The sequence below is a fragment of the Erinaceus europaeus genome, chromosome 4 (assembly GCF_950295315.1).
Source record: "Erinaceus europaeus chromosome 4, mEriEur2.1, whole genome shotgun sequence".
In the NCBI taxonomy this organism is placed as follows: domain Eukaryota; kingdom Metazoa; phylum Chordata; class Mammalia; order Eulipotyphla; family Erinaceidae; genus Erinaceus; species Erinaceus europaeus.
Window position 1 is genome coordinate 10,703,691 of NC_080165.1, and position 21,052 is coordinate 10,724,742.

The 21,052-nt window shown below is 47.1% G+C and overlaps 2 protein-coding genes across 3 annotated transcripts in view; one reads left to right on the top strand and one right to left on the bottom strand.

Annotated features, from left to right (window-relative positions):
- The window catches only part of RIOK1 (RIO kinase 1), a 30,604-nt gene extending 12,929 nt beyond the window's left edge, over positions 1-17,675 (bottom strand). Inside the window, exons 1-9 of one of the 2 annotated variants that reach the window (XM_007523284.3) lie at positions 17,305-17,493; positions 14,251-14,446; positions 12,070-12,160; positions 10,664-10,733; positions 8,772-8,814; positions 3,873-3,965; positions 2,137-2,249; positions 1,947-2,027; positions 8-94 (exon numbers count right to left, since the gene is read on the bottom strand). In XM_007523284.3, coding sequence (XP_007523346.1) covers positions 8-94; positions 1,947-2,027; positions 2,137-2,249; positions 3,873-3,965; positions 8,772-8,814; positions 10,664-10,733; positions 12,070-12,160; positions 14,251-14,446; positions 17,305-17,375 — 845 coding nt within the window. In that variant the 5' untranslated portion in view covers positions 17,376-17,493. Of the gene's footprint in view, positions 1-7; positions 95-1,946; positions 2,028-2,136; positions 2,250-3,872; positions 3,966-8,771; positions 8,815-10,663; positions 10,734-12,069; positions 12,161-14,250; positions 14,447-17,304 lie in introns of both variants that reach the window. The other variant, XM_016188234.2, reaches the window with a different exon arrangement.
- Positions 17,676-17,843: 168 nt separating this feature from the next.
- CAGE1 (cancer antigen 1) overlaps positions 17,844-21,052 on the top strand; it is a 40,891-nt gene continuing 37,682 nt past the window's right edge. Inside the window, exons 1-2 of the mRNA XM_016188233.2 lie at positions 17,844-17,986; positions 19,186-19,417. Coding sequence (XP_016043719.2) covers positions 19,297-19,417 — 121 coding nt within the window. The 5' untranslated portion in view covers positions 17,844-17,986; positions 19,186-19,296. The remainder of the gene's footprint in view (positions 17,987-19,185; positions 19,418-21,052) is intronic.

A 21,052-nucleotide genomic window follows, 5' to 3' on the forward strand; every position in this document is an offset into this window, starting at 1 on the left:
TACTTACATGTCATCTTTTCCAATGAAACCCATGACAAGGACATGACTTTTTAGCAGTAATGGTTCTGGACACGGGATTCCTGCTGTGTTCAGCCTATTGAAACAGGAACAAATGCAAGGGAAGTTAAGACAAATGGCGAGCCTCACGGTGTACGAGTCGTGCAAAGGTGCTAGGAAGTGAGCGGCGCCAGGCCTCGGGGTTGGATGAAGGCGTCTGATGAGCCTAGGGCACCGGGGCGTCTAAGCGGCGGCAGAACATGCTACCCGAAACAGCAGGACCTGGCGATTCAACTACGGTCCCTACAGCCTCCAAAGCCCAATCCAAACCAGGGTCGTGACGCTGAGGATATGCACCTCTTAGAAGTGATGAGACACAGGGGGACAAGTCTGCAATCAAGTCGGACTTGACTAGCCTGAGTGGCTAATAGCAAGAAGACTCAGGGGCCTGGCAGTGCTGCAGCTGGTTAAGCGCTCGCACTCCAGTGCACAAAGACCCGGGTTCAAGCCCCTGGTCCCCACTTGCTGGGGGGAAGCTTCACGAGCAGTGAAGCAAGGCTGCAGGTGTCTCTCTGTCTCTCTTCCTCTCTACTTCCCCCTCCCTTCTCCATTTCTGTCTCTACCCAATAGTAAAAAATAAAATATTTTAAAAAATGATAATGACTCATAAGCTATAGCAGACTCAGCCAAGATTTCAGAAGAGCTTTCTAGTCATGTAGGATATGCCACCGAGTATAGGCTATAAAAAGTTAAAAGAAATTTACAGAGGGAGAAGAAAACTTCACATTTTTTAGAAAACTCCACCTAACACAGGAAAGACGGGGGCGGGCAGTGGCACACTGGGTTAGGTGCAAATAGTAAGGGCAGAAGGACTCACGCAGGGATCTCAGTTCGAGCCCCTGGCTCCCCAGTGAAGCAGGTCTGTAGGTGTTGATCTTTCTCTCTCCCTCTCTGTCTTCCCCTCTTCCAATTTCTGTCCTACCCAATAAAACGAAAAAAAAAAAAAAGGCCTCCAGGAGCAGTGGATTCATAGTGATGGCACCAAGCCCCAGCAATAACCCTGGAGGCCAAAAAAAACAACAAACTAGGAAATATGACTTGACCTGATACAAAGGAGTTATCACTAGGAATATAGAAACATGTCCAAAACCAAAACTAGAATGGAAAAAGAAAAGAAAACTATGACAGTTCGGTACCTAACGATTTTTGCCTAAAATCCTAATGCTCTCTCCCCACTGAGCATTGCCCTGGCCTCCTGGCTTGACTCCTCCCTGCTCAGTATGGAGAGGGCTCCCTTTGTCTTCTTTTTTTTTTTTTAAATATTTTATTTTATTTTATTTATTCCCTTTTGTTGCCCTTGCTGTTTTTCTTGTTGTAGTTATTGTTGTTGTCGTTGTTGGATAGGACAGAGAGAAATGGAGAGAGATGGGGAGAGAAAGATAGACACCTACAGACCTGCTTCACCACCTGTGAAGCAACTGCCCTGCAGGTGGGGAGCTGGGAGCTCGAACCGGGATCCTTACACCGGTCCTCGAGCTTTGTGCCATGTGCTCTTAACCTGCAGCACTACCACCCGACCCCCAGTGGCAGGACTCTTCTGCAGCTCTGGGAGTCAGGCATCTATCTGCCTCCTGTGCTTATCTCAGCAGATTAATTATCATCGTCAGCCACCATGGTGTTGAGCATGGTGTTCACTGCCTCTAAAATCCCAGGCAACCATTTTTTCTTTCTGATAGTGAAAGACAGAGATAGAGAGAGACAGAAAGGAGAGACACCTACAGCTTGAACCTAGGTCCTTGCAACTGGTAACACATGCACGCTACCAGACGAGCCTCCACCAGCCCCCCACAGCAGGTCTAGTGGGAGTGCATGGCCCCGGGAGTCCCACCTGTAGGGCAGGGGACCCTGGGGTATACGGATGGCAGGGGAGGGGCACGGCCCATAGTCACCTGATCAAGTTCCTCATTTCTTTCTCTGCCCAAGTCTTCACCATCTTCCTGGGGTTGCCTTTACAGTAGCCATGACGAAATCTTGAACAAAAAAAATATTTGCTGATTCAATGATTTCATTGTTCTAATTTGTAGGTTTTGACGAAAGAGAAATTAAGCTAACTAAGAAAAAAAATAAATCTGTACTCACCTGAACTCTCCACTGACATATTTATCCCGGTCTTTGAACACCAAAATAGACGTTTTATAAATTTTGATTGCTCTGCTCTCTCCATTCGCTGTGTTAGCATGATACACATTAGCCTATTTTAAGTGAAAAATAAAGACAGTTAGCTTACTGTGTTCAGTATGATCAGTAATTTACTTCTTCATCTATGTGATTATATCCTCAAAAGTCAACTGACTGGAACAAAAGGGCAAATCATCTCTTGAAAATGTGGCTTAAAATGCAAAGCATTTTCACAGTCTAGGGGATGGAACAGTGGCTACAGCTTTGGGGTTTGATTCTTGGCACTGCAGTGCCATAGTGATGTTCTAGTTCTCTTTCTGACGACATGAGTAAATATATCTCTAAAATACATCTGAGCAGCTGGGAGGCAGTACAGCGGATAAAGCCTTGAATTTTCAAACCAAGTCCTGAGTTTGGTGCCCAGCATCCCATGTGCCAGAATGATACTCTGGTTCTTTCTCACAAATATCTTCTAAAAATATGAACCACGGGAGTCGGGCGGTAGCACAGCGGATTAAGCATAGGTGGTGCAAAGCGCAAGGACCAGAGTAAGGATCCCGGTTCGAGCCCCCCGGCTCCCCACCTGCAGGGGAGTCACCTCACAGTGGTGAAGCAGGTCTGCAGGTGTCTGTCTTTCTCTCCCCGTCTTCCCCTCCTCTCTTCATTTCTCTCTGTCCTATCCAACAACAACATCAATAACAACTACAACACTAAAAATAAGTGCAACAAGAGTATAAATAATTTATATATTTATAAATATATATATATATCACAAGGTTGGTATTAAAAAAAAATCACTTGACAGCACACTGCTTTGCCATGTGCCTGACCCAGGTCTGACATAGGCCATCACACTGAAGAAAGCTCTGTTATTGTGGTCTCTTTAACTCTCTCTGTCTCCTCTCTGCCTCTATCAATATAAATAAAATGTACAAGTACATATTATGAATGCCAAAAAATACGCTAAGTCAAATCTCATTTACGTAAATAGTAAAATCCGACTTAAATGTATCTGAGAAGTGTTCTCCAACTTTTTTAAAAGATTTTATTTATTTATGAGAAAGATAGGAGGAGAAAGAACCAGACATCCATCACTCTGGCGCATGTGCTGCCAGGGATCGAACTCGGGACCTCATGCTTGAGAGTCCAAAGCTTTATCACTGCGCCACCTCCCGGACCACGTGCTCCAACTTTTTTTTCTATCACAAGTATGTCTATGGCACTGTCTGAAGACATTCTCACATCTCACAATCTATAAAGTAAGTTTCACAGTGAACTTCTCCCCAGCGAATGACCTGATACCCACAGGATGAGCTGATGACCAAGGGACATCACCGTCTCTCTCTGACGCAAACAGATGCCGAAACATGAGGCGGACACACAGCCCCCTGGTTCGGAAGCAGCTGCCCACGTGGGCCCACAGCAGTCGGCCGCGGAGGTGCTACGCGCACTGACATGGGTCCCTGACACCTCGGTCACAGCAGTAAGAACGTAATACCAGACTCGCATTCTGCCCAGTGACGTGAATTCATAATTCAGAAACACTCAATGAAACTTTCATGATTTATGTGGTGTTTCTTCCCTTCGCCCCCGCCTCCTTATCAACGGCAGAATGTAGGTAATGGCCTTCGTTTTACTTGGTATCTGAAAGAAGAGAACTAACACGAAAACAGTCAGGCATCCAAAGAAAAGCTCACTTCTTTTCCTGTGCTGATGCAGCCATTTATCTCTGATATGACCCCTCTGGTCAGCATCTTAAATAAAATCATTCGTGTTCTGGGATCCAGCACCTGGAAAAAAACGTACAGCAGCATCAAGTTTGTAAAAGGTACCAGATGAGTGTTTCTTGCTGACGCAGTTCACAGTGAGCAGCTGGACGGGACCAGCTGTGCAGTGTCTTCCTGGCTGTCTAAATCAGTCACTAGCAGTGCCCCTCTGCACAGGCGTAAACCTCCTTTTTCTCCCTTTTTTCTTTTGTTGACAAGAGACAGAAAAATTAAGAGAGGAGGGAGAGATACAAAGGGAGAAAGAGAGACACCTGCAGCACTGTCAGGAAGCTTCCCTCCTACAAGTGGGGCCAGGAACTTGAACCCAGATCCTTGCAAACAACAGCATACGTGCGTGATCAGGTGTCACACCCCCTCCAGCACCCCTACACACACACATACACACACATGCACACACACACACTTTTCATTATTAAGAAACACAATGTGAAGTGAAGGACAAAAAAAAAAAAAAGTCAACACACAGGTAGTAATGTGAGTCCGAGGAGCACAGAACGGACTACAGACCGCGCCGCTGGCTGGCAACACAGAAGATAGGCCAGGGGAGAGCAGAGCAGCCGCACCTCAGACTTTCATGTCTGAGGTCAACGCCACAGGCTCAATCTCCAGCATCAGCAGAAGCCAGAACTGCACAGCGGTCTGGTGTCTCTCCCTCCAGCTCACTAAAGAAAGCAAGTAATTTTTGAGAGAATGTTTCAAATGGGCGGAGCAAATATACCTAGGGGAATACAGGTTAAAAAAAACTGAATAAATAAATAAACAAAGCAGCTTGGGAGCTAACACAGTGAACAACACTTTGGGCCATCAGGCATAAGGTTCCAAGTTCAGCCTACTGACTGCATCTGCCAGAGTGATGCCCTGGTTCTGTCACCTCCCTTCTCTCGTTACTCGACGTAAGTAACAAAATACTAAATGTATTCCACCAAAACAACACGGGCAACAAAAGGGAAAATAAATAAATAAAATATAAAAAATATATTTAAAAATATATAAATAGAAAAAAATTAAAAGAATGTATTCCACCAGCCATTCTGATCAAATGGCCTGCACACCAGAAAAAATTTTATTCCACCCCCAAAATGTCGTGCCCTCTAGCTATTAGATTAAAAGACCAAAGCAACAAGGAGGAGTTAAGCTGAATAGATCTTGACTCTGAAACAATCAGAACACTATCGACTCAACAGGTAATGAGTACATTGAACATTTTGCTCCTTCACACTAAGTCTGGAGGTCAAGTGTGGATGGTGAAGAGTCGGTCTAAGACTCAGCGGCAACCCGGAACTGGGCGGCAGGCGCCACATTCGCGTGCTAACTCAGGCTTTCTACACTTTGCAAGCAAAGAATGACGTTGGCACTGCAGCTACAGAGCACTCGGCCCTTGAGAGAGTTTTCAGGGAGTCGGGTGGTAGCGCAGCCGGTTAAGTGCAGGTGGCACAAGGCGCAAGGACCGGCGGAAGGATCCCGGTTCTCCACCTGCAGGGGAGTCGCTTCCCAGGCGGTGAAGCAGCTCTGCAGGTGTCTGTCTTTCTCGCCCCCCCCTGTCTTCCCCTCCTCTCTCCATTTCTCTCTGTCCTGTCCAACAACAATGACATCAATAACAACAACAATAATAACTACAACAGTAAAACAAGGGCAACAAAAGGGAATAAATAAATAAATAAATATTCAAAAAAAAGTTTTCAGTACTCGACATGAAAACATGGAGAGAAAAGGACTCGAGTCCGGGAAGTTAATGCTAAGCAAATGTTAAGTGAGTTCTCCTCAACAGACAAAAAGACCACACACAGTAAACTCTGTCCCTGTCCACACCTGAGACTACAGTGACCAGATACTGACAGGTACCCTTCCAGGACAAGGGCACAGACCTCCGGGAACTGTGGCATCTGATTTAAAATTAAAAAGTTTACTTGGTTTTAAAGTAAAAGAGGCTGGGAGTCAAGCGGTAGTGCAGCGGGTTAAGCTCAGGTGGCGTAAAGGGCAAGGACCGGCGTAAGGATCCCGGTTTGAGCCCCCGGCTCCCCACCTGCAGGGGAGTTGCTTCACTGCTGGTGAAGCAGGTCTGCAGGTGTCTCTCTTTTTCCCCCTGTCTTCCCCTCCTCTATTTCTCTCTGTCCTATCCAACAACGACATCAATAACAACAACAATAAGACAACTAGGGCAACAAGAGGGAAAAATAAATAAATATTAAAAAATCATTAAAAAAAGTGAAAGAGGGAAAAAAAATTGGGTTTTTTTTTAGCTTTTTATTAACTTTACTGGATAGAGACAGCCAGAAACCGAGAGGGACAGGGAAACAGAGGAGAGAGGGAGGGAGAGAGAAAGAGAGAAAGAGAGAGAGACCTGCAAGCCTGCTTCACCACTCGCACCACTAGCATTCCTCCTGCAAGTGGGGCCTGGGGACTCGAACCTGGGTTTGCGCACTGTGACATGTGCGCTCAACCAGGTGCGCCACCACCCAGACAAAGAATAAAATACCAAGAGAACTTCAGGGCTCGTCCTCTAAGGAGGTGAGTCCCAAAGAGTCCCATCAACAGAGCAGTCTGGGAACCTGCAGGACCAGAAGCCAAGCACTGTGACTTGAATGGAAGGAGCAGCAAGCGGGCAGTCAGGACCAGCTTCCCCGGGGCACCGCAAAGGGTGAGAGTGCTGGTCCTGTCAGGAGAGCAGGGGGCTGTCCTTAGCCAAGGGACAGGCAGCGACACACCAACAGGGCTTACCAGCTAGCCACGGAAAGAGAAGCAAATAGGAGGAGCAAATCAACTCACTGGGCAAATCTTTAAAAAGAAGAGAACAGCTTCAGCCCCAAGACACTCACACTCAAGAATACTTTTTGCCCACCAGAGTCAGAGCTCAGTGCCTACGCGATTCCACTATTCCCAGCAGACATTTTCTTTTTCTTTCCTCTAGATGGTGATGAGGAGAGATGAGAGACACTGCCGCACTGCTCCACTACTGAGCTTCCCCCCGCTGCAGGCTCCCAGGAAGGGGCCCGGAGCTCGAACCCAGGTCCCTGTGCTCTACCAAGTGAGTCACCTGCCAGCTCCCAGGGAGATTTCAATAGCAGGATTCCCAGTCTGAGCTATGGTAGGGTCTTAAAATTGTAAAGCGGCTTCCTCTCTGAGCTAGACCACACTGTTTTTAGTCACAGAATGAAATGTTTTTAGTCACAGACACCTGCTCTGCCCCTGCCCCACTAAAGATGGAATTGGTGTTTTTTTTTAATTTTTTAATTGTATTTATTATTAGATAGAGACAGACAGAAATTGAGAGGGGAGGGAAAGATACAGAGAGACACCTGCAGCCCTGCTTCACCACCTGTGAAGCTTGCCCCTGCAGGTGGGGATGGGGAGCTTGAACCTGCATCCTTGTGCACTGTACTGTGAGCGCCTAACCAGGTGCGCCACCGCAGGATGCCAAAGATGGAATTCTTCAACTGCACAAAGGGCTCAGGTGTCCCGCCATAAGCCAGCCAGCCCCCCCCCCCACCTCTGCTCCATCCTCCATTGCTGACACTATGGCCTATTTACATAATCATTGTTTTGCCTGAAAGATCCCCACCTTTGATCTATCTTCTTTCTACCCAGAGACTGCCTGCCTGCAGGGTATTAATTAATCCCACCAGTTAAAACCTTCGCAACAGTTGTTAAGGGAGTTTCCACCTTAGCCTGCTCTTTTCTTTTCTCCACCCCCTTTCCTAGCCATTTCTTCTTCTAATAGATAAAAGCATTGTCTCTGATCAATAAAGACACATCGTGTTCTCACTCTGCCACAAGTTCCTGGTCTCTCTCCTGAGTCGCTGAGCAATCAGCAGCCCAGGCTGGCTCTGGTCGAGTTCTCTCCAACCCAAAGAGCACGTGCCCGGAAAGAAACACCCTCACGCTAGCCCAGTATTCAGGGTTCAGGTCAAGTGAGTTGCTACCCCCCGTGGCAACTTAGGTGGATGGCAAAATAGGAGCTTGTCTTAACCCACTGACTCTGAGGTGGAAGAAGCCACCATTCCAGAACATGTGTGTGCATATCTGCACTGGTACGCAAGGAAAGGGGGCAGGAAACACAGTAATGGTCTGACCCTTTCTACCACTATTCTAACAGTTCATCACAAACACACCCAAGAGGGGAAAACAAGATGTCAGGACCTTCCCCATCTCTGAAGAGGAAAAATAAACTAAGAATAACTGGAACCAAAAAGGGGATTTTAATTTTTTTTTTTTTTTAAACAAGAGCACTGCTTGGCTCTGGCTTACACTGGTGCAGGGAATTGAACCTGGGACTTCAGAACCTACGGCATGAGTATTTGCATAACCATTATGCTATCTACCCCCACCCTCAAGAAAGGGGTTTATAGTAGCTATCTTGAGGGTATTACTTCCCCCTTTCTCTCTATCTATCTCTATCTCTCCCTCTCTCTCAGCACACACATACCTTTTGGCAAATGCCTAACCTCGCCTCTGGGAGAGGTCACCAAATGCGCTCCCATCTCGTATGCAAAAAGAGGGAAAAAATCCTGACCATAAGGGGGATTCTGCTTCCGTGAGAGGATGGCAGACAGACATGATGGCTTCACAGAGCCGGGAAGGGGAAGGGGGACCTGCCTACTAACAGTCCTATAATAATACTGAGCTCACAACCGCACAAAAAGGCCACTGCTAAGTTCCTCTATCTAGGCTACATGGCAGTACGGCATCTTGTCATCCACAGGTGATTCTAAGCAGCAACAGCACTCAGGCGAGAAAGACACAAGCCAACCACAATCCCAAGAGAAAAGCAATGTTGCTGAAAACGAGGTCTTGCTGCACACACGGACCTACCTGCTCGACTGTCGCTCTGTCGGCCTTATCTTTGATGCGATACCTACACAAACAGAACAGCACAGGTGACACGCACAGCGTGATCAGAAGCCAGAACAACAGTCTAAACATGCATCGCCCCATGTTCCTAAGTGGGGAGTTTACTTAGAACAGCTTTCCAGGCCCAGCCTGGCCTCATGGCTCAGTGAGACCTGTTTCATATCCCCTGCGCGAGTCAGTCTGTCCCCTGGGTCAGAGGCATGTGTACAGCCAGAAAAAAAGAAAAGGTTATTCGTATTTCAAAAGCATTAAATAAAAGACAGGAGCTGTGGACCTCTTTGGTAAAGTGAATGACGCTGAGAAAAAAAAAAAAGTTTTATCATGAGTTACTGAGCTCAGTAAAAAAATGCAGAGTGGAGAGCTCTAGTTCATAGACCACAGAGCACAGTAACCTCGGCTGAGACGCAAACACAAAGATCCAAACGGGCATTTCCACAAAGGAACAAATGGTTTCGGTGTGTCTCAAAAAGCTAGCAGTGCTCGGGAATGACAAGAACCAGAAGAACGTTGATTTTTAAGTTCAATTCTAAAACTTCCAGCTGTTTGATCTTATCATTTTCTATAGAATATATTAAATATTTATTTATTTATTTGGTACAAACAAATCGAGAGAGAAGTGGGAGATAAGGAGGCAGAGACACCTGCAGCACTTCTGCACTGCTCCACCACTCATGAAGTTCCCCCCTTAGGTGGGGACCAGAGGCTTGAACCTGGGTCACTGCACACTGCAATGTGTGTGCTCAAGCTGGTGCACCACCACTTGGCCGTTCTATAATATATTGTTAAAGCCTGATAGTTAGTAGTGTTTTGGAAAGTTGCACGCTGTTTTTAAGGGGCCAGGTAGTGACGCACCTGGTTAAGCGCACACATTACAGGGCACAAGGACCCAGGTTCAAGGGCCCCTGGTCCCCACCTGCAGGGGGAAAGCTTCACAAGTGGTGAAGCAGGGATGCAGGTCTCTCTGTCTCTCTCCCTCTCTATCATCCCCTCCCCTCTCAATTTCTATCTTCCAATAATAAATTTTTTTTAAATTTTTAATTGTTTTTATAGTCAACAATTTGTTAGGCTTTGTATGTTAACTCTCTTTTCAGGCACCAGGTTCCAGATGCCAGCATGATGCTGACCAGACTTCCCTGGACAAAGGACCCCACCAATATGTCCTGGAGCTCCGCTTCCCCAGAGATCCACCCTACTAGGGAAAGAGAGAGACAGGCTGGGCGTATGGATCGACCAGTCAACATCCATGTTCAGCGGGGAAGCAATTACAGAAGCCAGACCTTCCACCTTCACCCCACAATGACCCTGGGTCCATACTCCCAGAGGGATAAAGAATGGGAAAGCTATCAGGGGAGGGGATACAGAATCTGGTAGTGGGAACTGTGTGGAGTTTGTACCCTTCCTATCCTACGGTTTTGTTAATGTCTCCTTTCTTAAATAAATAAATGTTTTAAAAAACAGCTGACATAGAACAGTATATGGGAACAGTTCTATCATTTAGTTTTCAATCTTCTCTTAAGTTTTTAGAAAGGTTCCAGGGAAGAGAACAAATGCTAACATAAACTAAAAGTTCAATCTGAAATCCAGTTAGAGCTCACAACACTTTACCCCTAAATTTATGAAATTATCAATTTCACAAGATGGTAATAGTAATATTCACTTAAGAACATCAGTCTAATATTTTTAACTTAAAAAATCTTCATGGTGGTATCTTCATTTAATTTTTGTTTAATGGCTTAAGTACACAAAGGAAAATCCTTAGCAAAAAAAAAAAATCAGGACCAAGATGCCAACTACTCAATTTATCTAGAATTCATCTTTACTAATGATGTTTCACAACTGAAAATATTACTTACATATCCGCATCCTTTTGTCTAGACTTCTCGGTGACTTTGTTTATGACAGAATCAGTAACATTTAGCTTATCTAAAAGTACAAAAATTCCACATTGTAAACTGCATGTAAGATTGAAGACATTACCCACCTTCCTAAACAGGTAACTACCCTTTCCTTCCTTTCAACTTCTTTTTCTCATCCCCAGAGCTTCACCACTGGGACTGACTTTCTCAGCTAGAGAAAGCGACAGAGGGAGAGACACCACGCCTGACTGAAGGTTCCGTCAGACATTAGCAACATACACAAGGCAAAGCGGGCTCCCTCCCAAGTGGGCTACTTTGCCGGCTCCCCTTCTCGACTTCCTGAGTTTCACTGCACACAGAACCCAGTTAGCAGTAACAACACAATCACCATTTCAACGGTGAGCACTGAGCTATGCTTCTCCAGCAACATTTCTGAGCCATAAAGGCAAACATGCAGAAATCCCTCAAAAAATGCTCTATGTGGAACTTCCAGTCTTTGTTAAAACTTTGCGACTAGGGGCCCGGCAGTAGCGCAGCGGGTTAAGCGCACATGGCGCCAAGCGCAAGGACCGTCATAAGGATCCTGGTTCGAGCCCCCAGCTCCCCACCTGCAGGGGAGTCTCTTCACAAGCAGGTCTGCAGGTGTCTGTCTTTCTTTCCCCTCTCTATCGTCCCCTCCTCTCTCGATTTCTCTGTCCTATCCAACAAGAACAGCAGCAGCAATGGCAACAAGGAAAACAAAAATGAAAAAAATGGCCTCCAGGAGCAGTGGATTCGTGGTGCAGGTACCAAGCCCCAGCAATAACCCTGGAGGCAAAATAAATAAATAAGAATAAAAACTTTTCAACTAATAATAGCAGGTAATAGGCCTGTCTGAATGTCATACTTGATTCTGAAAACTTCAGCTCCCTTTCATTCTAGGCCTACAGCAGCAATGATGGCAAAGGCACCACTGCCGGCTCTCAACAAGAGAAAGGGGTATTGGAAAGGGGGTATCAGCCAATACTGAGTCCTTACATTCAACAGCTCACTACGGGATTAGCACCTACACAAAACGCTTCTAGTAAAACAAATTAAAATCCAGGACTCTATACCCTACTCTAAATGAACCTACTACAAAACAGAGAATAATTCCTAACTTCATAGAAACAATTGCATAGTTCTGCAACTGGCAAGGCAACAGTTTTAAACACTTAACCCCTTGGGTGGCCAGAGGCCTGGCTCAGGAAGAGTGCTTGGGGGGGGGGCTAGAACCTGGGGCCTTCAAGCCTCCCTCAGGCACGAGTCATTCTGCATAGCCATTATGCTAACTCGCCTGCCACAGTAAATTCACTTCTCAATCTAAAAAAGATTAGGCCTGTGACTTTGGAAGCTCTGTGAAGAAGTCTATTTCATCAACTCACCTAGATTGATTTTATTCTCAAATTTCCGTAAGACCTTGTCTGCAGGCGTAGACATTTTGGCTGAACTGTAGCTGGACGCTTGCCGATTCGCCTAGAAGAAATGAATTAGAGTCTGAAGGACCAGTTATCACAAAAACTGAAGTGCTCTATGCCTTTTCCTTCGTTTACAGCTGACTACGGAAACATCAATCCTTAGCAGACTGGGAGACTGCCCCTGGGTGCAGAGCACACAGCGATCACGCGTGAGACCCTGGACTCAAAAAACAGAGCACCACACTGTAAACCCCAGTACCAAGGGTGCCCACCAAAACCAGAGACTAGAGCATGTGGTCTTCTTTCATAAAAATGAAAATACTAGAGGGGGTTGGGCGGTAGTGCATCGGGTTAAGCGCACGTGGGCCAAGGCTCAAGGACCTGCGTAAGGATCCCGCTTCGAGCCCTCAGCTCCCCACTTGCAAGGTCAATTCACAGGTGGTGAAGCAGGTCTGCAGGTCTGTCTTTCTCTCCCCCGTCTTCCCCTCCTGTCTCCATTTCTCTCTGTCCTATCCAACAATAACAATAAACAAGAGTAACAGAAAAAAATAGCATCCAGGAGCAGATTTGTAGGGCAGGCACTGGACCCCAGCAATAACTCTGAAGGCAAAAAAAAGACTAGAAATACCTGGTTTCTAATGTAAAAATAAAAACATCTTTAAAAAATAGTTTGTGGGAGTTGGGTAGTAGCACAGAGGGTTAAGTGCAAGTGGCAAGGACTGGCATTAAGGATCCCGGCTCGAGCCCCCAGCTCCCCACCTGCAGGGGAGTCGCTTCACAGGCGGTGAAGCAGGTCTGCAGGTGTCTGTCTTTCTCTCCCCCCCCCCCGTCTCCCCCTCCTCTCTCAATTTCTGTGTCCTATCCAACAACAAGAACAAGGGCAAAAAAAATGGGTACAATGGCCTCCAGGAGCCCCTGTGATAACCCTGGAGAAAAAGTCTATAAAGCCTTTGTCACAGATTTGTTTATTCTCCAAATAACAGTATCTATTTCAGTCATTAATTATATAGGTTTTCTGTACAATTCTACAGGTAAAAAAAATAGATATCACTACATATTAACTATTTCTACTAGTCTAAACTCTAGGACCCAAGAGGTGGCAGAATAACAGGGTGAACAGGGCGCTGGATCTGGATGTATGAAGTCCCTGTTCAACACCTGATAGCCCACCATGTTAGTGATGGTCCAGCGCTTCTTCTATCTATCTCTTTCTCTCTCCTTCCCTCCCTCCCTATCTCAATACATAAAAATCTTAAAAAAAAAAAAAAAAAAAAGGGTGGTCCAGGAGGTGGCACAGTGGGTAAAGCACTGGACTCTCAACCATGAAGTCCTGTCCTGAGTTCAATCCTTGGCAGCACATGTACCAGAGTGATGTCCAGTTCTTTCCCCACCTTTCTCATGAATAAATTCTTAAAAAAAAAAAAAAGAAAGAAAAGCTCGTCATATTCCTCAACCACGTTTTTTTTTTAAAGTTAAACTTCTTTTAATTGGATACAGAGAGAAACTGAGAGAAGGAGATGATAGGGAGAGACAGAGAGACACCTGCAAGACCTTCTTCACCACTTGTGAAGCTTTCCCCCTACAAGTGAGGACCAGGGGCCTGAACCTGGATCCTTGTGGACTGTAATGTGGGTAGCTTAACCAGGTGCATCACCACCTGCCCCGTCCCCCCCCCCCAGCAGGCTTTTTAAGCTCTAATTCTTGCAACAATTGAAATAATTTTTTGTTAAGTTGATTATGGGAAGACTTCATATTCAGGAAATTATCAGAGTTTGAAAGGCCAAAGAATGAAAACGGTGGAGCTACAGAACAACATAAGCAGAGGAAAACCTTTTAGTTACTGGACCTCAAAACAACACAGAGTGTAACCCTCAAGGCTGGGAGGAAACGCAGACTTGCACACCTGAGGCCACAGGCCCAATCTTAATGCCACCACAGCAGAGATGAACAGTGCTCTGGTCTCCCTCATTTCAATAAAGGGGGTGGGGAGTAATGTCAAAGTGTTTGAAGGGGTCAGGTAGGTGACTCAGCAACAGGGCACTTGCCTTATAGGCACGAGGCCTTGACCTCAACAGCCTTGGTATCCATGGTGGGGGGAGGGTGATGACATAAGCCAATAGCAGCTAAGTGGCTTCGTCTGTAAAATACCTGAGGGTTACTCCCTCCATACGAGGTGTAAGTCTTGGTAAATTTCCCAGTGCCAACGTCCCAGCCCCAGTCTTCTTCATCGTAATCCTCGTCCTCCTCATCTTCATCTTCAACCTCCCTCTCGTCCATGTCACTTGGAAGGATTTCAGCTAGACCATCTCCTCGCGTTTTGACTGTCTTCAAGTCAGTGATTTCACTACAAACAACAATGTTTTAGCATCCTGCCAACAGACAAAAATCTATGCCGGTAAATCTAGGCGTTCCTTTGCAGCATACTGAGTATTTATTTCCCTGGCAAGCTCAGACTCTTAATCCCAAATTCTGTTTTTTTCAGAATTCTGTTGCAGGCCTTTGCTTATCCTCCAGATCACGCTTATCAGATGACCTTAAGGGCTGCAAATCTCCGCGGATGATGATAGTGAGGGGGGATATGTGGAAACGCATGCTACGCTACCTACTGGTTTCATAAACGTTAATCTATGCGTGTATGAAAGGTCTTTCTCCTCAGCACGAAAGCCTTTATCAGCAATTGTCCCTACCTATCGCCAGCCTGTACCAGCACACACCCCCAGCCTGACAGAAACCTCTCCAGAGATTGCCAAAAATGGGGAGGTGAGTCCACTGGTTTATCCTCCCAAAATCCAATGCGTGGTCATTACCATTAGCTTTTGTGAGGTTATAGAAAAGCCCCGAATACTGAGAACAGCCATTAACCCAAAACCAACTGTTCCTTGTTCTGCGTAAATAATTTCCACCTGTATCCACCCTGTGCTAACTATAAAAAGGTGGGATGAGAAATGATCGGGTCGCAGACTCTCCCCTTGTGTGGAAGGGTGTCGGCAGCCCAAGCTTAAGCTTGCAAATAAAGGCTCTTGCTATTGCATGTGATTCTGGTCTTCCTTGATGAGATCGGGACTCGAACCTCTGAGCATAACACTTTCCATCCACCACACGAGCTGTGGTCTGTTGCCTGCTCACGTGTCAACAGAGACCTGGCATACCTGTATTTCTCTGTCCTCCCCTCATTCTTCCAATATTAACTTGCCATTTATAACTTGCTCAAGAAGCCTTCTATTTTTCATCTGTTTCTTCTTTATACTACTCCCCCACTCCCACCCCTGCTGTACTACAGGCTTAACTGTGGGTTCAAGTCACCACACACACAAAAAAAATTACGTACACTTTTTGATTTCCCAGTTCAAATTGTTTCATGTATGCTATGTTGTCCTGTTAAATATGTAGCTTTATGTTAAAAAAAAAAAAATGAAGGCAGGGAGGAGGCCAAGAGGTAGATAGCATAATGGTTATGCAAAGAGACACTCATGCTTGAGGCTTCAAGTCCCAGGTTCAATCCCCTCTCCCCCGCCACGCCATAAACCATAGCTTAGTACTCTGCAAAGAAAAAAAAAAAAAAGGGGGGGTGAGAGAGTACAAAACAATGTACATAGCCTAACTAAAAAAACAATAATACCTCATGGATAAAATGGGTTAATCATTACCTTGGCATTTACAGTATTATAATCTTCTTGTTGCAAATGTTCGATTTTGGGCGGGGGGGGGGGGAATCAGTAAGAAGCACACACAAAAAAAAAAAAAGCATGCCTGTACAAATAATTTGTCTACTTAGTATGTTTCCTCTGCTAAGTGCAAGTTGTGTCAATATGGACACTGCTACCCACGAAGACCATACCTGACACAATATATATTGAAAGAAATCAATATATATTGATTGGGGGGAATCCAAATGATAAATGAAATCTACATTGGAAGAAACCTCACTGTGGATAGAAAGTTAAGTCGTTTTCTTATAAGTTCAAAAGAACCCTTTCATTTTGCTTTGAAGCAGGAGTTGTGCTAAATGCCTTGTCTCTCTCTAGTGCCAAACCGTGGCTTTTAAATACTGAAAGCCCATGTTAAACCGATTTATTTAGAAATCCTCTGCGAGGGGTGGGGGGGGCACCTGTTTGAGCGCACGTTACAATGGGCAAGACCCAGGTTCGAGCCCCCAGTCCCCACCTGCAGGGTGAACTTAACAAGTGGTGAAGCAGGGGAATCGGGTGGTAGCGCAGCGGCTTAAGCGCATGTGGCGCAAAGCACAAGGACCGGCGAAAGGATCCCGGTTCGAACCCCGGCTCCCCACCTGCAGGGGAGTCACTTCACAGGCGGTGAAGCAGGTCTGCAGGTGTCTGTCTTTCTCTCCCCCTCTCTGTCTTCCCCTCCTCTCTCCATTTCTCTCTATCCTATTCAACAATGACGACATCAATAACAACAACAATAATAACTACAACAACAATGAAAAACAAGGGCAACAAAAGGAAAAATAAATATACTTTAAAAAAGAAAAGAGAAAAAAACAAGTGGTGAAGCAGGGACTGCAGGTGTCTCTCTGTCCCTCTCCCCAACTCCCCCCTCAATTTCTTTCTACTCAATAATAAGTAAATAAATTTAAAAAAAAAATAGAAAGGGTGGTCCGGGAGGTGACGCCCTGAGATTTTGGACTTTCAAGCATGAGGTCCCGAGTTCAATTCCTGGCAGCACACGTACCAGAGTGATAGCTGGTTCGTCCTCTCTCTCCTATCATTTCTCACAAAATAAAATAAAATAAAATAAAATAAAATAAAATAAAATAAAATAAAATAAAATAAAATAAAATAGGCAGGTGTTGGGGGCACACCTGGTTGAGCGCACATGTTACAAAGCTCGAGGACCCGGGTTCGAGGCCTTGGTCGCCACCTGCAGGGGGGAAGCTTCCTAAGTGGGGAAGCAGGGCTGCAGGTGTCCCTCTGTCTCTCTTACTCTCCCTCTCTACCTCCCCATCCCCCTCGACTTGTCTCTAGCCAATAACAAATGCAGACAATAATAATAACAACAAACCTAGTAAGAAACATTAAAACTAATAAATAAACCCTGTGCGCTCGGCGCGGCTAAAGCGCAGGGAGCCCCGTCTGCCCGGCGGGACAGACAGCCCCCCGCCCGGCGGGACAGACAGCCCGCGGGGCACAGCGCACACCCCGCGCCGCCCTCACCGCCTCCAGCCCGGAGGAGCCCCCGCACCCTTCCGAGGAGTCGGCGTCGTCGAACTGCCCCGGGATCGCTCGGCTCATGAGCAGCCGCCGGTAATCCATCGCGGCGCGGCCGAACGAGCGCTGGCGAAGGGCAGCGCCACGGAGGCGGCTCGGTCCCCGGTCCTCCGCGGAGCCCCACGTGCAGTCCGCGCCCGGAACCCTCAGCACCGCCCCCTGTCAGGCCCGCGCGACAGAACCGCTCGCCGGACATCCGGTTCTCTTCCGGAAGTGGCGCCTTGCGGCCGCAGAACACCACCGAGAACGCGAAAAGGACAAGTTTGTCAGTCCCGCCCTGACTCGTCTGTCCGCGTGGCAGCACTAAGGAATCCTCTCCTTTCGCTTGTGCTTTGTATTCCCCCCCCCACCACACACACACACACACACACACACACACACACGCACACAGCCTGCTAGCCCGCGGGGTGCACCAGTGGACATTTGGAAGGACCGCCACCCCCAGCCGGGGTTCGGCGCGCGTGGATGACGTCACAAGGCGTCCCAGTGCGCGTGCTCGGTGCGCCCAGGCCCCGACGGCGCCGCAGGGCGGAGGAGGAGCCTCGGGTTCCCTGAACCTTCGCACCCGGAGGGCGGCTGGCTGCGGCGGCGGCCGCCCACGGGCTGCTGCGGGGCGTGGTGGTGGACAGAGACGGGAGCGTGTGGAGGGCGTGCAGGTTGGTCCCCGTAGCTGAGAAGCCGGTGCCTCCCGTTCTTAACGCCCTTTTGAAACCGTCCGGAGTGAAAAAGGCCGCGCACCTGGATGAGCGCGCGTGGCACAGGGCACAGGGATCCGGGTTCGAGCGCCCGGTCCCCATCTGCAGGGGGCGAGTTTTGCAAGTGGGGCAGCAGGGCTGCAGGTGTCTGTCCGTCTCTCTCCCTCTCTGTCTCCCCCTCCCCTCGCAATGTCTGGCTGTCTCTGTCCGGTAGATTAAGAAAAAAAAAAAAAAAATTACGGAGAGAAAAAAAAAAAAAGGCGATGCAGCGCCAGAAGTGACGGGAGGGAGGCGAGGGCACTTTGAACCGACCCGACCAGGAGATATTTCGATAGAAAACACAAACTAGGGAGTTTGCGGTAGCGCAGCGGGTTAAGCGCACGTGGCGCAAAGCGCAAGGACCGGCATCAGGATCCCGGTTCGAGCCCCCGGCTCCCCACCTGCAGGGGGGTCGCTTCCCAGGCGGTGAAGCAGGTCTGCAGGTGTCTGTCTGTCTCTCCCCCTCTCTGTCTTCCCCTCCTCTCTCCGTTTCTCTCTGTCCTATCCAACAACAGCTATGGCAACAATAACAACTACAACAGAGCACAACAACAAGGGCCACAAAATGGGAAAAACGGCCTCCAGGAGCGGTGGATTCATGGTGCAGGCACCGAGCCCAGCAATAACCCTGGAGGCAAAAGAAAAAAGAAGAAAATGCAAACTAGTGAGAACCTGCAGGTGCCTTTTAATGAGGAGATTAATTAACAGATTCCCTTCCCTTCTGGCCCCGCGTCCTTGAGGGGGAATTGCTATTGTAGCAACCGGAAAACACCGGCTCGGTTGTGCCCAATTATAGAGTCACCATGGATTTTTTTTTTTAATTATTATCTTTATTGATTGGAGACAGACAGTCAGAAATTGAGAGACAGAGAGACACCTACAGCCACTCCCAAAGCTTCCCCCCTGCAGGTGGTGACTGGGGCCTCGAACCCGCGCTGTAGCTTGTGCGCTCAACCAGGTGTGCCGCCACGCAGCCCCGCCATGCTGTTTGTTTGTTTGTTTCCCAAAAGCATAACAAATCCCATTTAGACCAGCGAATGTTGCTGCTTATAGGAAGAGAGATGGGGGGGATTTTTTTTCCGTGTACTAACAGAATTTAAATATATATATATTTTTTAAAGCGACCTTTCATCATTCCACAACTGATAACAAGGATTATCAGAAAGTTGAGTCGACACCTTCGGATCCGGGCCATTTTGGAGTGGATGCTTCTCATTTAAAAAGTAGGAGGCATGTCAGAAGCAGAGTCCGCAAATGTCTGCAGTCTCTCTGGAGACTTGACTCATTCATATTCTCCTTTTTCCATGGAAACCAACAGCACCGGTTCAGACTTGCCGCAGGTGTGCGTCGCTTGTAAGTTCGGTGGCACACAGACGTGTTGATTGTAAATTTCCTGCAAAAACAGTAACAATAGAACAGTCACTCTCGGAGTCGGGCAGGTAGTGCAGCAGGTTAGGCACAGGTGGCAAAGCACGAGGACTGGCATAAGGATCCTGGTTCGAGCCCCCGGCTCCCTACCTGCAGGGGAGTCACTTCACAGGCAGTGAAGCAGGTCTGCAGGTGTCTGTCCTTCTCTCCCCCTCTCTGTCTTCCCCTCCTCTCTGCATTTCTCTCTGTCCTATCCAACCACGACAGCATCAATAACAATTTTTTAAAAAGGGCAACAAAAGGGAATAAATAAATATTTTTTTAAAAAGTAACTCTTGAAGTAGTTCACCCAGGGAGCATAGAGTAGGGGAAGGAAAAATCCATTTCATTCTTAAGGGGCCAGGTGGTAGCGCACTTGGTTAAGTGCACGCATGACAGTGCTCAAGGACCTGGGTTCAAGCCCTGGTCCCCACCTGCAGGGGGAAAGCTTTACAAGTGGTGAATTAGACCTGCAGGTGTCTCTCTCTCTCTCTCCTCTCTCTCACTTTCTATCTCCCAATCCTTTCTCAATTTCTCTATTTCTATCCAATAATAATTTTTTTTTTAAAATCCATTCCATTTCTATATAAAGAAAGGTAGACTTTTACAAATATGGCGTCAGATCTAACCCTTTCTAACTGTGAGGTCCCAAGAGTGAGGCCAGGGAACACTGCTCCAACTATTCAGCCACGTACAAGGACAAGTCTCATAATTTCGTCAAAGAGCATCTCCCACTAAGACAGCCTGCCGGTGACTGAGTATCCACAGTGACATTGAGAACGCACAGATCTAGGTGACGCCTGTCCTTGGGAAAATGTCTGTACACTTCTCACATAATGCCAGAGACTCACTACTGGCTCGACATCTTCATGAGTGTTCTGAATAGGTGACGACTGCTAGCAAAAGTGTGAGCAGATCCTGAGAGCGTAACAGGTGTTTTGACGGCCGCATATGATACACCCTATAAAATGGCACACTCATTCCGAAGGGCTTATTGATGATAGGAAGTCAAAAGTTTGCCCGCACACTTTAGTTTTAATTCTACCGCTAAGAACTCTCCCAATGAAGTATCTGTGTCTAGATGATCATTATTCACAATAACAGCAGTGGAAGCCAGTTTTCATTAGCGGAGGCCTCAAGCATTGCACGGATGTGTAGGCAGTCTGTGAGAAAGCGGGTATTTGTTCACATTGAAAAGTGGTTGCCTTGATTCTCACATATTGGGTTTGTTTTTTTTCCCCCTCCAAGGTTATTGTGGGGTTTGCTGCCTGCACTACAAATCCACTGCTCCTGGTGGCCATCTTTTTCCATTGTTGTTGCTATTGTTGTTGTTGTTTTTGGATAGGACAGAGAGAAATCGAGGAGAGGAGGGGGGGAGAGAAAGACACCTGCACACCTGCTTCACCACCTGTGAAGCGCACACACACACACACACACACACACACACACCCCACACCCCCAGCCCCCGTGCAGACGGGGAGCCAGGGCTCCAACCTGATCCCTGCACGGGTCCCATATTGGACTATTGAGTGTTTCTTTCTTTTTTTTAAATATTTTTTAAAGATTTTATTTATTTATTAA